This window comes from Lactuca serriola, chromosome 5 (genome assembly GCF_051521515.1).
Source record: "Lactuca serriola cultivar US96UC23 chromosome 5, Lser_US96UC23_V15, whole genome shotgun sequence".
Taxonomy (NCBI): domain Eukaryota; kingdom Viridiplantae; phylum Streptophyta; class Magnoliopsida; order Asterales; family Asteraceae; genus Lactuca; species Lactuca serriola.
This window is the reverse complement of record NC_136412.1, coordinates 280,509,882-280,526,274: the sequence shown is the minus strand read 5'-3', so window position 1 is coordinate 280,526,274 and position 16,393 is coordinate 280,509,882. Positions and strand designations below refer to the sequence as shown.

Genomic DNA, 16,393 nt, shown 5'->3' with positions numbered 1-16,393 from the left:
GAGTGAATGTGGCCTTAGTTTCGTTGATCATTCAACTGAATTCTTTTCTCTTCAACTTGTAACATGGCCCGAGTCTCAGAGAATGAGGGCAAAGGTTTTTTATGGCGAATTGGACTAGCAACATGATCAAACTTAGGAGAGAGACCATTTATTGTGTAGATCACAATGTTTTTCTCCAGAACTTCTTTTTCCAAGTTTCCAAGTAGATGAGCAAGTGTTTTGAATTATGGTGCAGTATTCAGTAACAATGGATGTTCCCATAGCGATGTTTCGAAGCTCAGTATCGTATTGCATTTGGATTTCGCTTGGATGACATCTGAAGTAAAGAAGATGAGAGAGTACCATAGATCCACATCTTGACAATGTTGTCAATACGTTTCCATTCTTCCAAGTCGGATGGTTTGGGATCTGTTCTTTGAGATGGTTAGTCACGTCGAAACCATAACAGTGAGTTTCAAACAGCTCTCTCCACGAGTCATAATTCATACGTTCTAGATCAAGGATGACTGGGATTAAAGCACGAATCTTGGCAATCACATACGATTTTTCTATGAATGGTATGGCTTCAGGGGCATCACCTCTTGTCACGATAGAATAGAAGAAGACAGACCGAGAAAGAGATGAGATATGAGAAGTAGAAAGATCGATCAGCCAAGGACGAAGGTTGCCAACTGCTTAGAAGTAAGAACAAGATATTAGGGTTAGCTTTGATACTATGTACGCAAAGTATTTTCCCATGCATATCTCATCTCATTAATCGAATATAAGTATGTTTACATATGGGCTTTACAGGAAATAATCGAAGTGGGTTTTACATAAAATACACACAAATAAATATACACTAACATTACACACCATAACTAGCTTTTTCGAGTTTTTTTAAGTTATGGTTTTTGGCAAACCAAAAAATTACTTATAAGCTAGGGTTTTAAAATGCTACTCGACTAGCATTTAACAAGCTTATCAAGCTTTTTCTAAATTCTTCCGATTCCCAAATATACTCTTTATTAATTATAAAAAAAACTTAATCTTCTACATACCCTTTTGTATCATTTTACATATTTCAACTACTTTATCAGCTACTTTTCCATACATTTAATTTTTATAAACTGGCAGCTAACTTTTCAACTACTTTGTCAAACATAACCTTAGAATCATATAGAATAAATAATAAGGGATAGTCTTGGTCCTATCGAAAACGGGTAAAAGCATTCGAAAATTCAGGTGGTTATGACGATTATAGTAATGTTTGATCTTTTTTCCTGCATTAAATTTTTTTTTCTGATGGTATCTTTTTAGCGAAAGATAGTAACGGGGACAGTTATACAAGACATTAGTAATTTCAAAAAAAAAAATGAAAATGAATCATTCATATCATGAGTTTACAAAGAAAGCATCACAGCTTTACAAGACATGAAACAATAAGGAATAACAAGATTTCACCATAACCAATGGTAACAACAATCATTGTGATTGTGAAGAACAACTTGCAACCCAAATACACCCATATAAATCAGCTAAACCACAAATAATAGCCTGAATACAAACATCATCATACCTTATATTATTACTTACTGACCAGAAGAGACTAGAACATCATGCTCCCTAAGTCGCCTTTGAAAATGAGCCAAACGGTTTTGTAATTGTAAAATGGATGAAGCCTTCTGAGCTAAAATTGTGTTCAATTTTGTCACATATCCATCTAATTGGTTTCCTGGTTCATCCGCCTCTACCAATAGGTTCATTTCCTACAACCAAAAAAAAAAAAAAAAAAATCATTTAACGCTTTTCTGTATTTTTCTTTCCCCTAATTAATATTAAAATTTACAAGCATACCACTCTAACAATATCCATGGTATCCTCCACTTGTTTCCGATGAGCATTAACAAGATCTTCCTCTTCCTGATATCAAAATACAATTTTTTCATGTTATTCAATCAAGAATGTCATAAATAAGTAAATGATCCACATACCTTTAAAAGGGCATTCAGCTCATCATCAGGGCTCCAGTTTCTTGATTCAGATTTGGGTGGGGGTGGCTGTGGCTCCTTTAATTTTGTCTGACCAATACCATTCACTCTCCTGTTCTTATCGAAGCTGCTGCTATAAGCTTCAGCTTTTGTGGCATTATTCTTCCATGAAGCCTGTTGTACTTGTTCTGCTGCTTCATACAACTCTTCAGTAGTATCATAATCATCTTCATCATCTTCATACGATGAAACCGGGGGTAAAGATGTCATTGACACTGTTGTCGATTCTTTCACGTTTATACTTGAAGCTATTGTCTCCTTTTTGTTCCCTTTCGACAGGCTTTTCACCCTGTCATTCAATAATATTACCAACTATAAATTTGTTTTTTGGAATGTAAGGGTAAATTGGTCATTTAGTATCATCATTTCAAACGGCTTAAAAAAAACAACACTTTATCCGGACATACATCCATCATTACCCATTGAGTTAAAAAAATAAGAGGGTGACAGAGAAGGGTAAAAAAGTAATTGTTGATGTTATTACCTGTCAGCATATCGTAGGGTATTGAGTGTATGTTCACATGATCCAGCATTTGGTGAAATGCAAGATATCATAACAGTTCGAGAGTTTCCAACAAATGAATCTCTTAAAACTTCAGTTAATTTACTGCCTCGAAAAGGGATATGACCCTGATCATTGTCAAGAGCTCTTATGCATTCCTTCAATGCAAGCAAGCTTTTATTAATCTCAGCACCTTCCATTCTGCAACCACAATATATAATTCAAAGCCCACATTATCATTATAAAAAAAAATGCTTCTTGAACAAATTAAACTTAATAGCAATTTTTATTACCTCGTCTGCTTATCATTATCTGTAGTATCTGCACCACGTTCACTTCCAGCAAGATCTATGAAGGAGAGTTTGCCAACAACTCGTGGAGGTTTAGATTCACTTCCATCAACAGATCTCTTGATAACAAGTTGAAGAATCGCATGTGATCTTGAAGATTCCTCATTCGCACCAGTTGTGCCAGTGCTTCTTGTTGCATTCCCTCTCTCAATCAGCTCCTTGATTGTTTCCACATCTGAAACTCTATATTCTTGCAATCCCACAATGCATACTTGCTGTTTTCCATCCTCTCTCATGCACAATTTTCTGTAAAAGTATAAAAAGTTAGCCTTCTTTCCTTGACTTTCCATTGAGTGAAAAAGAAACTTACTTCCTATCATTGAGGAGATCATAGAGTTTCCCACCGTATATTTCAAAGAAGCTGAAATACAAATGAAAACCTTGGCTGCGATAGGTATGGTTCACAAGCCTCAAAATATCCCTAGATGCTTTAAGAGGTAATGGTTTCATTGTAAAAGTCTTCCCACTTCCTGCACACAAAAAGAAAAAGGTAAGCATGGTTAAAAGCTGACACCTGACATAACATGTTGTACTGTGTTTGGCATGCATTGGATTGCTCTTGATATCTTGTTTGTGCAAAAGATGTGAATGCCCTTGTCATTGAAAATAGCCTAAAAAGTTTTTCATGTACTTTGTTAACAAAGACAATGCTAAAGTTCAAGTACCTGTTTGTCCATATGCAAAGCATGTAGCTTTAGTACGTTGGAAAATTATTGGAACAATGGGCTCAACGGTTTCATGATAGACCTATGAAGACAAGAAAAGATAATGAATTATAAAGTTAGTCTTTGTTTTAATAACATTTATGGGGAAAAAAATATTGATCTCTATATAATGTACTAACCTCATCATTAGAAACTTCTTCATTTAAAACTGCATCAAAAACAAATTCATGCTTCTCCATGTATTCTGTCAGATCAACCTGCATTACAGTGAGATTCAGACTCATATGGTAATGAAACCACCAATAGTAGCAAATAATAAGAAGAAAAATTAAATACTATTCAGGTGCTAACCTTGAGTTTTGTTTCATGAACTGTAAGGCAATTTGAATGGGTATCTGTGGTAACGATATCTTCCTCATTTTTTGCTAACTCCTTTTTGTTCAAGGGTCTCTTGCGCACCTGAAATTTTATTCCCATTATACCCTTTTTAGCAACAACCGGTTCTTTATAATAACTTCAAGGAATAAACCATTTAGATAACATCAGAATTTGACAGAAATGATTCTCAAGTAGCTGTTGGAATTGGATTGGCATACCACAACTTTGATCTTTGCAACAGTGCTGGCCTTCTCCTTTTCTGGAGCAAAATTCTTCAAAAGGTTGTTATCAGGTAAACCTCGAGCTTTACTGGGCTGTTTGCTATTCCCAAAATATGGCTCTGCATCATCAAAGCTTCTATCACGAGTAGAGTTGTACATTGGAGCTACAGGAACCTGTCATGTATGAAAGCAAATGATCTTTATGGTATAATGGCGATCAAATCATACCTCGTGTATAATTTAGCATCAAAGATAAATATCACTAAAATTCAGTAATAGTCAAATCCATAAACACGATGACTTATCCAAAAAGGCCACAAAACGCACCTCGGAGATAAGCTCGGTATCGAAGGAATGTAGATCTAAAAGGCCAGGACTGAAGCCATTGGGGTCATCAACAGCACCACCGTGTTTTTTCTGACGTCCCGGCGGCGTCAACGGCTCTGCAAACAAATCAGACCCTCCGCTTAGTGACCTCTGTGTACCAATATTCCTGTTATTGTTATACATTCTTGAACCTTGGCCTCCTCCACCACCACCATAGTAACCAAAGTCCTGCTGAATTAATTACCAAATCAAATTCATAAGCCAAACCTACCACCAGATCTATCATTCGAAACTAAACGAACAGGATAAACGTCACGAAATTGAAAAATACACATACAGAAGAAGTGTTCGAGGATGGCTGTTGGAGGTGTTGTAGACCAGCAGATTGAAGCCATCGGCCATTAGATGAGGAAGAAGTCACCTCCAAGAAGTTATCAGAGTACTGACGCTGATGATGAGCTCCGGATGAACCGGATCTTTGCCCATGTCTTCCCACCGCATTCATAGTGATAACAAACACTCAAAGCCCTTCCGATCAGAGACTTCTTTGATGATATTCTGAAATTCTTTGCCCCAAATACACAACTGAAACTCTTTCTCTCTCTCTCTACAACAACAAGTGCTTTTGAGTTGATTCAATTAGCAGAGAGATTGAAGGTAGGCCACCGTGGAATCGAAATTTTGGGATTTCAACGGTGGGGATTGGATTCAATCGGTGAGGAAAAGTATAATTGGATTTTTGAATTTTAAAGACAAGAGTTTGAAGTATGTAATGCAGGAGTCAGCGAGCTTCTTGATTTGGTCAAATTTTGAATTAAACATCTCCGTGACATGTGGTGGTGTGCAGGTTGTTTAGTATTTACGGAAATAGTCCCTAAATTATATCTGAAGTTTCATTTTTAGTCCTTTCACGTTTCAGCATTTGTTCTAGGGAGGTGTATGGAACTATTTTAAACATAATACAAAGCTAATTTTATTTTAAAAAAGGCTAATCCCCTTAAATAGTAATCAAATTTCACATTTGATATCACACTTTTTATTGATAAGGTTTGCCACTTAATTTGTGTTTTTGTTATTTTAAATATTATAACTTTTATGATGTTTCATTTATATGAAAACACATTTTTATTAGTTAACGGTAGCCGATTTTTTTATAGCTACTTGGAATTGCCAACACATCAAAACCCTTACATGTATTCTCTTTACACTAATGTCTTCTCGTTCCCTTCGCCTGTCCTATTATAGTTTCTCCTTGTCAAAGTAGATCGACCATCTTTAGCTTATGTCTTAATCGAGTTCTACTTCCAGTCTAACGCATTTATCTATATTCTATATAATTTAAGAAGAATTATGTTGAGTTATTGAAAACACCACATTTCAATGTCACATGGCATGTCTAATTCGGCGCTATTTGCGAAAAATAGTCGGTTGTAAGGGGTCATTTATTTATGGGTCGTTCGATTGGGAATGACTCTTCGTTGCTTTGTAGTTAGATCTTTTGTTTGTTCATTTATTGACAGCTTTTGATCTTACCATTGTCAAAACAAACGGGTGTGTAAATGATGTATGTTGGATAATCTACTCAACAAATGATTGCTCATTTATCTGGATAGTGTATTGGTTGTTGAGTTGTCTTCTTATTAATTTTTTATTTTCCTTATCATTGGTTGTTGATTTTGTTGGAATAGATGTCTAACGTCATAACTAAATTGGTCAAAATAAAAAATGAATTGGTATAACTTGCTATGTGTATGTTGTCAAAATTGTATACGGTTATGGTCTTATAGCCTCAAAATAATTGATTTGGCCTTATTTCATGTTCCTTGTCTGGTTGTGGTCTTAGGGTGGATTCTATTATTCGAAAGTCTATTTGATCCTGTTATGTATAATTTGCATGCATAATGCAACCTGTTATGATTGAGTTATGGTTTGATATGGATGGAGGAATCTTAGGTTAGCCTATGATTTGAGCTATGCGGTAGCCTATGAGATATGATTTGTTTTGGGATGAATTAGAGTTATCAGGTAGAGCTTTGGGGAAGGTACAGGTAGGTGTGGAAGGTAGTATTGGGCCCCTACTACTGAAAGCACATGACATGTACCCGAACCAATGTTAGATCTGGAAGCTCTAAGGAGGACCGGTGTGGGGGGATCCCATCTATGGATATCTTGATCATTATGTTTTGTGGTATTGCAGTACAATATGGTGGTGACACGGTTCGGATCAGAGGGATCAGGATCTAGAGCTAGGTCGGGTGACACTACCTAGCCCATTGACGAGAGGTTGTGTGAGCTTATTGCAGCAGATGTTACAAGAGGCATCCTTGACTCTACCCCAATTATCTTTGGGACAGTCAAGGAGGGTATGATGGAGATCGTGGAGGAGAGGCTCAGGGCATTTAAAGCTGAGATTGTCGCGGGACAGGTTAGGGCCCGAACTCCTTCGTTCCGGGAGTTCAAGGCGTGCGGGGCACCGAAGTTTTTCGGGGTCAGGGACCCCATTGTTAGCCGATGTTGGGTGGCGAACATAGAGAACGTCCAACGCATGAGTTCTTGCCCTGATGCGATGAAGTTGGGGTTTGCTTATGTTGGGTTTTATACAAACAATCATATGTGTGCATGCAACCCTAATTTGGATCTATGTTTTCACTATTAGACATACAACAAACGAACACAAATGGAAACCCTAGCATGCATCTAATATTTCAAAAAATCACAAACAAAAGATTACAATACATACCTTTATTGTTATATAGTAAAAACAACTAAATCTTGAAGTTCCTTTGCTCTTGAGAACAGGTACCACAAATGTAGTACCTCTAATGGCTCACAAACACACTTGAGTGAGATGATGAATATGAGAGAGAGGAGAAGGGGTAGCTTGCTCCAAAAACGGCTCTTGTAGGGTTTCTCCAAGGTTTGGTCGAAATCTAGAGCCTAGGGGGTCTATTTATACATGAGGCTAGCTAATGTTTCAGGGTGGAAACCCTAATCCCTTAGCTTAGGGCCTAAGCAAGTCCATGGACCTCCTTACATTAGACCCATGGACGAAAACTGCTAGATCCTTCTAGGATTTTCGGCCTATCCCTAATAAAGGTAATCCAATGGCCCAAATCCTCAACTATTAAATAATTACAAAACAACCCCTATACTTTTAATCAGTTCCTTTAATCCCAAAATTAATTTATGATTAAATACTAATTAATAATATGATTCCAAATTAATATATTATTCATATAATATATTAATAAATTATATTTATGCCCCAATTTATTATTCTTAATAATAAATCAGCCTCTCTCCTCAACAGTCATCCTGTCTGGTCACCAGTGTGAAGGCAACCCAAAAGGACCATGCTACAACCGGGTCAAGTACATACCAAATATAGTATGGGCTTAGACACCTAATCCAACAATTCCCCACTTGGATAAGTCTAATAACTATAGTTGCAAGTACGACTTCAAAATCCGATTAGCAATCGTAGCTCTCAAAAGCCGTTGTCGAACTTTGACACGTCCTTTAGATAAGGGATCCTATATTCCTTCATTCTAGATATCGTATAGACATGAGACATGGATTATAATCATTCTCTTTGTTTATATGTTGTTTCCTGATTTCCGATTTATGACGACTGACTAATTGAACAAATCAAATCAGTCCAGGCTTGGCCAAGCACTTCGGGTGTCATCACTAAATCATCGAGGGCCCCACAGATATCGCTTTTATCCACATGGGGTAAAAGGAACGAATAAACTTCGACTCAGATGCTTGCTTGTATTTACCCATCAAATTACACACAACAATATGTTTTATAACACCAAGTTACTGGTGTGTTTACATATATCAATGTGCAACCGACTTGTAAACTACAACTCACATGTCTCCGTTTCAAGAATATAAGATATTATCGTCTCACAATCACCTGTGATAAAATCCATGAAGTGATTCAAATGAGCGTGGGTTTAATCCAATACTCAAATCTTATTTCATGAGCACTCATGAACACCGCAACAAACTTTTGCTATGTCTAAAACGCTTCAGACAATCTACAGTCAAATTCATGACAGTTTTGCCTCAATACCTACTTCTAAAGTATGACCGACTGTGGATGGTTTGAATAATCTTATTATTCGGGAAGTCAAAACATGTGAAGTTAAACACAAGAATAACCGAATCCAATATGGCCTCAACACTTTGAGTATAAATGAAACACCTTTTATTTAATCACCATACTGATTACACATTAATCATTGTATAATGTTTCGGATAATCAACTTAATACTTGAATTGAAAAAAATAGTTATCCCATGCTCCAAGCATGCACACCATGTTTACATATGGTCCTTACTTTGTGAAATAGATCAATTGAACACATTTCTAATGATACTTATTTCACAATTCCCAATCCTTATCACAAATGTAAGAATACCAAATTATTGTTATGTGTTAGATTCTAAAATTTTACACAATGATCCTTTTGTAATGACATAGCACTAAAGTCACTAAGACTTTGCCAATGATATTACAAAGTGCTCTATTGGAGATTGTTACAAGATAACTCCATAGACATGAAGTCTCAAATTCAAAGTACATTCCTCTGAACATCCTTCTTGCATAAAAGTTTCTAATATACATAAATCCTTAATATCCAACTCCCATTATGGAAACATTTCCATATTTTCCATATGACAACACATTCTAAACAGAATCCTATCTATTCATAATAATGTCAATATGGTCCATCCATTACTATACTTCCAATTGCCCACAAGTGATCAATATTTGGCGAACCTTAGATCGTACTTGACAGTTGTTTAATTATTTTAGTCATATCCGGTTCTAGTTCTTTTTCCCTCTTAATGCCCTAGGCATTTGGAAAATCAGAACGGTCGAATATTACAGCACATGTAATCGATCCTATACCCGAAGTGTATGGGATACGATACATAATGTCTTATATAAGGATATGATACTTTACCAGTCTCCTGCTATAATATTGCTATCTATATAGAATTCCCTTATGTTGAATCTTTTCAACATACCATTCATATATGTCTTTTGATTAAAATTTCTCGATCTAAGCTTTTAGATTTGAAAAGAAGTACATATTCATCTCCCTTAATTATAGCAAAACAACTTTTTGACCTCTGCAACTTTGCGAATTGAAACTTTTGTTTTCTATAATTAATATTGCTAGCTCGCAATACTTAACATAATGATCATGCTCCTACTAACATGATGATTATATCCTTACCAGCATAACACTTATGCTCCCACTAGCTTTGACACGTATTCAGAAATCAGTTGGACTTATAGAAATCAATTTTTATTGACTTTCTTACCAAAGTTCATATTTCTGATGTGTGATGCTTCGATAAGACTTTATCTAAGCTTCTCAAAATCATACACCTTTTCTTAGATAACTCATATGTGTGTCTAAAAAATTCTAGAACTTATAGCAATAAGTCTTAAATTTTCAAACTATTTGACTTTTCTCACAATTCGAACTATGAGAGAGGGATGCCATAATCATAATCGAATTCGAGAATGCAAATACTACAATTGCTATCTCACTAAAATATTCTTAGCGAAAACGTTTCCTCACAATCATTTTCATGAAGCGGAGATAAACATTATGACACTTAGATTTTATGGTGCATGTGTTCCTATCCATGTGAATTTGTCATAACCATAATCACAAGACAAGGTTAGTGACAAATATAAACTCATATGGACTGAACTTGTTCAATCTTTGTTTCTTGCCATCTGGCAACACAAGGGCTTACCATGTCTTCCAAGTAGTTAAGCAGATCACCCATACAAATCATTGAACTTTTCATTGATTAAGATGCTTTACCTTATGCAGTCAAATGAGAACTCATAGAACTCACATGCATAGTCAACATTAAATGGAATGGGCACAAAAACAAGAATGTATCAACACGATAGGTTACAAACCTCAAGTTGTGTGCTAGTGTTTAACAATAGGTTTACTCTTGATTAGTTCTTGAAACTTTTCAAGATCATTTAGACTCCCACTGACATCTTGACATATAAGATTCTCTTGTCAAGAAACATTCCTTGACAACACAAATACTCAAGAGTTAGTGCGGGTTCTCATCAAGATAGACACTTCACACAATTGGTCTTAGTTGGTCTTTGTCTTATCCAAGACATTACAACTTACCAATTTCAAATGCGCAAGAGTAAAACATTTTCTACTCCACATTTGATAAGTGTTATAAACTTACCAATGTTATGTCACTCAAGTCACAATCTCTGAGTACGACTCTAAGACTCGATTCTGGAACGAAGTATGACTCGTCTTCTTGATTTAAACCATTTCAACAATTCACGATTACTCCTCTTAGTCATATTAATGCACTAAGGTGTCCTTAGAGGATCAATTGTGATATGGTTTCATAATCATTAAGATGATCATAAAGCATGATACTCAAGTACTCTCCTTTCTTTTTAGATTGGAGAAAGTTTTATCGTTCTGACTAGTTGACTCTTGTTATTCGTTCTGCTTTACATTGAAAACTTTTCAACAATTCAAAATTACACTTAATCTTGTAAGCATAACCACTAAACTTTTAGCGAATCATGATGGATATTCTTATCATTCTTTGTGGTGGACTCATCCAATACACAACAATGTGTACTAGATCTCTTAGTCCTTTACTTGACTCACATACTTATGTGAACAAGGAATTAGTCTTAATTTCCCAAATACGAAGGTTCTCATCCATCGTTCAATACAAGTCGCATGATTCCAAGTTTTTGTCCAATTGAAAACTTGGGTGATGAGAATCTTCCTTATTTGGTAAATTTCTGACACTACCACAAATAACATAACTAACAATCACATCCATTTTCAATATTGCTAACAATAAAAACATAAAAACATCAATTTTCACAAAATTCATTGCAAGGATATATACAAATAAGGCAAAAATTAAATTTTATTTTATAAAATGCGGAAAAACTTGTCCTTACAACGCAATTACAAATGAAAACTATGTTACTAAATGTTTCTAAGCAATCTATCCTAACTCTTAAACAGCAGCTCAAAAATCCAATCTTCGAAGCATGCAATGGAAATCCATTTCTTTGTGATTAGACTCAACTCACTATTCCTTTAAGCTTCCTTTATTTTCTTCGATCCTACATCAATATGCAATCTTATCACATCATCTATGAATCTAAAAATAGGAACTTAATAGAGTTAGATAGTGAATTTTACCTGAAGCAGAGTCATACATCTTGACTCCCTCATCTTCGCGATCCTTCAGGTAGATAAGGCAGCTTCGCATCCAATGCCCCTTCTGTTAGCAGTAGAAAAAAACAGACTCTTCCGAAATAACACATGGTACAATCTCAGATTCAGCCTTTCACTTTACCATCTGGTCAAACGGTTTGACCTTGGCCAATCCCTTTCCATTAGGGAGAGAAGACTTTTATGGACTTCCAATGTTGCCATCGTCGATATCCATGGAAGTTTGGGAAGTTGACTTACCAGTCAAATTTGCTTTACCAGTGCCTCAAATCATTGATGATTCAGCAGCAATAAGCAAATAGGTAAGATCAATGAGGGTCACGTCGTGGTCTATCATATAGTAATCTTTAATGAACTCACTATATGAGTCAGGAAGTGATTGAAGAACCAAGTTAACAACCAACTTCGTTGAGACTTCGACACCCAACATTCCCAACTTGTCAATATGCAACTTCATGTCCAAGACGTGAGCACATACAGACTTTCCATCTTCGTGTTTGCTTGCCAATAGGGCTTGAGTGACCTTGAACTTTTCAAGTCAACAAACACGTGGATCAGGGAGAATTATTAGAGGAGTTGTAGGAAGTGACGCATGATTTCCATTTCCATGATCCAATCGTGGAACATCATCTTCGTATGGAAAGCTTTTTCCAAAGGGTTCGGGAAAACCATAGTTGTTAGATTTTGAAGTCTACAAAACGGGAGAAATTCAAGTTAGTTGATTCGGTCCTTAATATAACACCCAAATGAAATATTAAGGCTATGATCCAACACAATATTCTACAACTCGGAAGAGGGATGTCGTAATCCAGCTACATAATATTTGAAGGTAGGTAAATGACGATTTACCAATATTCACCATGAAAAACGAAAATGAAGATTAGGTTTTAAATGAATTGAAACTCCTAGATCTTTTGAGATTCATTGCACTTTTCAATGGCATGTTTAATCTTGATTATGCCCTTCAAGTTTGTGACTGGGATGCCGAATATCACAAACAAGGTGTGAATAACCATGCAAATTAGCTTCGTACTCTTGAAGACATATATCACCTAATCAATGTGTTGGTTAACCACACACGCTCCATTGATTTATGATAATCTATGAGTTACCCATTTCCATCCTTCATTGGTCCCATATTAGTGTGCCGGTTAACCACACATTGTCCACTAACGACCAACAAGCTGCAATGTGCAATTTCATGGATTAGCACTAAATTCACATTTTTCCTAAAGTAACTAAGATTTGGGAATTTATAAAGGTGTTTAGTTACTTCGTATGTCATTATACTTATAATGGAAGGTTGTGTCCTATCCTACCCGTTCGACTAATGACCTTCCACTAGTCAAGGGTGCGGTGGGTAAGAATGGATACCCAATGACAATCATTTATAGGCCGCTTCCTTAAACAACCGTTATAGACCAACTTCGTGAATGAGGCCTACTAATGGTAAGACTGACATTTACTTATATATATATATATATATATATATATATATATATATATATATATATATATATATATATAATATTAAACTTTTAATTCTATATAGTGTGAGGGTGTATTTTAAACATTTCAAAATACTAGGGTTTTAATCAAATTTAAATTTTTTGAAAATTAATACTCTTTAATTGTAAAATCTTAAATATTAAAACTTTTATTTAATAATTATCCAAAATTAAACAATTAATTTAAATTATTAAATCTTGAAGGATTATCAATTAAATTAAACAATTAATTTAACCTAATCCCTTTATCCCCTAAAAGTCGAAAAAAATAGGATGGGGTAATTCAAAGATCTTTAATTATATATTTAAACAATTAAAGGGATAATTACAAAAGATGGCATTATCCTAATCCCTAAAATCTTGGAATCTTATCTTAGGGAATAAGGCTTATTCGAAAACCCTAGGGTTAGACAACCCTAATTTCGAAAATCCAAGCCCTAGGATTTATTTGCCATAAAACCTAATTTGTCAAATTCATACTTTTGTATCAAATCTAATTGAAAACAACAACCAAAGGCTCTGATACCACTATTAGGTTTTATACAAACAATCTTATGTGTGCATGCAACCCTAATTTTGATCTATATTTTCACTATTAGACATACAACAAATGAACACAAATAGAAACCCTATCATGCATCTAATATTTCAAAAAATCACAAACAAAAGATTCGAATACACACCTTTGTTGTTATATAGTAATAACATCTAAATCTTGAAGTTCCTTTGCTCTTGAGAACAGGTACCACAAATGTAGTACCTCTAATGGCTCACAAACACACTTGAATGAGAGGATGAATATGAGAGAGAGGAGAAGGGGTATCTTGCTCCAAAAAAAGGCTCTTGTAGGGTTTCTCCAAGGTTGGTCGAAATCTAGAGCCTAGGGGGTCTATTTATACTTGAGGCTAGCTAGGGTTTCAGGGTGGAAACCCTAATCCCTTAGCTTAGGGCCTAAGCAAGTCCATAGACCTCCTTACATTAGGCCCTTGGACGAAAAGTCCTAGATCCTTCTAGGATTTTCGGTCTAGCCCTAATAAAGGTAATCCAATGGTCCAATGCCTCAACTATAAAATAATTACAAAACAATCCCTGTACTTTTAATCAGTTCCTTTAATCCCAAAATTAATTCCAAATTAATTTCTGATTAAATACTAATTAATAATATGATTCTAAATTAATATATTATTCATATAATATATTAATAAATCATATTTATGCCCTAATTTATTATTCTTAATAATAAATCAACCTCTCTCCTCAACAGTCATCGTGTCTAATCACTAATATGAAGGCAACCCAAAAGGATCATGCTACAATCGGGTCAAGTACATACCAAATATAGTTATGGTCTTAGACACCTAATCCAACAGTTTCATGTATGTTGAGGGATCGGGCCCGGGATTGGTGGGGAGAGGTGACTAGCCAGGTGGGAGCAGTCGGTGTGGCTGAGATGACATGGGTCGAGTTTGTCAGGCGATTTGATCTGGAGTTTGCACCGCCTATCGAGGTGTAACAATTAGTGAAGGAGTTTCATGAGATCCAACAGACCACTGAGACTGTGGCAGAGATTACCGCCAAGTTTCGGGAACGAGCATTATTGACCCACAATATGCTACAGACGAGGATATGAGGAGGACGAGATATCATTCCATGCTGAGGGATGATATCCAAGAGTTTGTGAGCTTTATAGGGTGCAAAACCCTGAATGAAATGATGGAGAAGGCCCGTGAGCGAGAGATGGAGTTGGACTTCCGCACCAAGCGGAAACCTGAGCAGGCACAGACAACAGTATGTTAGGATAAAAAGCCTAAGACCTCGGATTCATCAAGTATGGGTCAACAGGGCCGTGGCTGGTGTGCCAAGTGTGGGAGCTCTCATGGCAGAGCTTGCCGGAGGATGGGCCCGGTATGTTATACGTGTGGTCAGCCGGGCCATGTGAGCATGGACTGCCCCAAGAAGGGCCTGATTTGTTTCCACTGCAACCAGACTGGCCATAAAAATGCCGATTGTCTGAAGTTGTAGGGAGGAGGATGAGTAGTAGCGATGCCTGCACCATCCACATTGAGGATTACTGATGGCCGCCCTGCTAAGGCGGATGCTCCTGCGATGAAGAGCCGTGCATTTCAGTTGACCATCGAGGAGGCTCTGGCAGCACCATACGTTGTGACTGGTACGTATTTTATCTTCCTGCTCTATATTTATTGCATTGCTTATGTGTATATTGTGCTTATGTATAGTGACCTTTTTGGTCAATGGTATATCTGCCCATGTTTTGTTCGATTCGGGAGCTACCTGATCGTTTGTATCTCTTGCACTTAGCAAGAAGTTTCAGGATGCGTCGGGGACCTTGGATTCCCCGCTTGAGGTTAAGATTGTGGATGACCGCACTGTGAGTGCTGCGAGGGTGTACCGGGACTATGTCTTGAATGTACTTGGGGAGAGGTTCCGTGTTGATTTAGTCTTGATACCGTTGCGAGGGATGAAGGTGATTGTCGTGATGGACTGGTTGGGGGCCAATGGGGCCATGATTGATTGTGAGCGCCAGTTGGTGAGGGTTCGAACCCCAAGTGGGGGAGAACTGGTTATTTATGGAGATAGGGCCTCGCAGGGGCCAACCCTCTGTTCAGCTGCGAGGGCTAGGAGGTTTTTGCAGCAGGGTTGTACAAGATTGTTGGCATATATCTCATATATGAGGGTTGTGACCCCGAGGGATTTGGACAGTGTACCGGTTGTATAGGAGTTTCGGGATGTCTTTCTCGAGGAGTTACCTGGAGTGCCTCTGGAGAGGCAAGTGGAGTTTCGCATTGATTTGGTGTCGGTGCCACTCCGATAGCCAATGCATCATACCGAATAGCTCCACCCAACATGTAGAAGCTATCTACGCAACTTATGGAGCTGCTAAACTAAGGGTTTATCCGTCCGAGCAGTTCCCCGTGGGGAGCTCTGATCCTATTCATGGAAAAGAAGGACGGGTCCCACATGATGTGCATTGATTATCGAGAGCTGAACAAACTAACAATGAAAAACCGTTATCTGCTACCAAAGATCGACGATTTGTTCAATCGGTTGCAGGGTGCGTCTTGGTTTTCCAAGATTGATCTTCGGTCGGGATACCATCAGATGAGGATTCGGG

The 16,393-nt window shown here is 36.9% G+C and overlaps 1 protein-coding gene across 2 annotated transcripts; it reads right to left on the bottom strand.

Annotated features, from left to right (window-relative positions):
* Window positions 1-1,340: 1,340 nt before the first annotated feature.
* LOC145054440 (kinesin-like protein KIN-13B) lies at window positions 1,341-5,253 on the bottom strand. 2 transcript variants are annotated; one of them, XM_079002637.1, is made up of 12 exons: window positions 4,811-5,253; window positions 4,474-4,701; window positions 4,144-4,320; window positions 3,899-4,006; window positions 3,727-3,804; window positions 3,548-3,629; window positions 3,193-3,352; window positions 2,826-3,128; window positions 2,515-2,733; window positions 1,974-2,319; window positions 1,837-1,902; window positions 1,341-1,748 (listed from the first exon to the last, which is right to left on the bottom strand). In XM_079002637.1, exons 1-12 carry the CDS (start codon window positions 4,976-4,978, stop codon window positions 1,572-1,574), a joined length of 2,112 nt encoding a protein of 703 aa, XP_078858763.1. In that variant the 5' UTR covers window positions 4,979-5,253; the 3' UTR covers window positions 1,341-1,571. The 2 variants fall into 2 exon arrangements, with proteins under 2 accessions (XP_078858763.1, XP_078858762.1); XM_079002636.1 differs by having other exon boundaries at window positions 4,474-4,704; window positions 4,811-5,252.
* Between the last annotated feature and the right edge of the window lie 11,140 nt (window positions 5,254-16,393).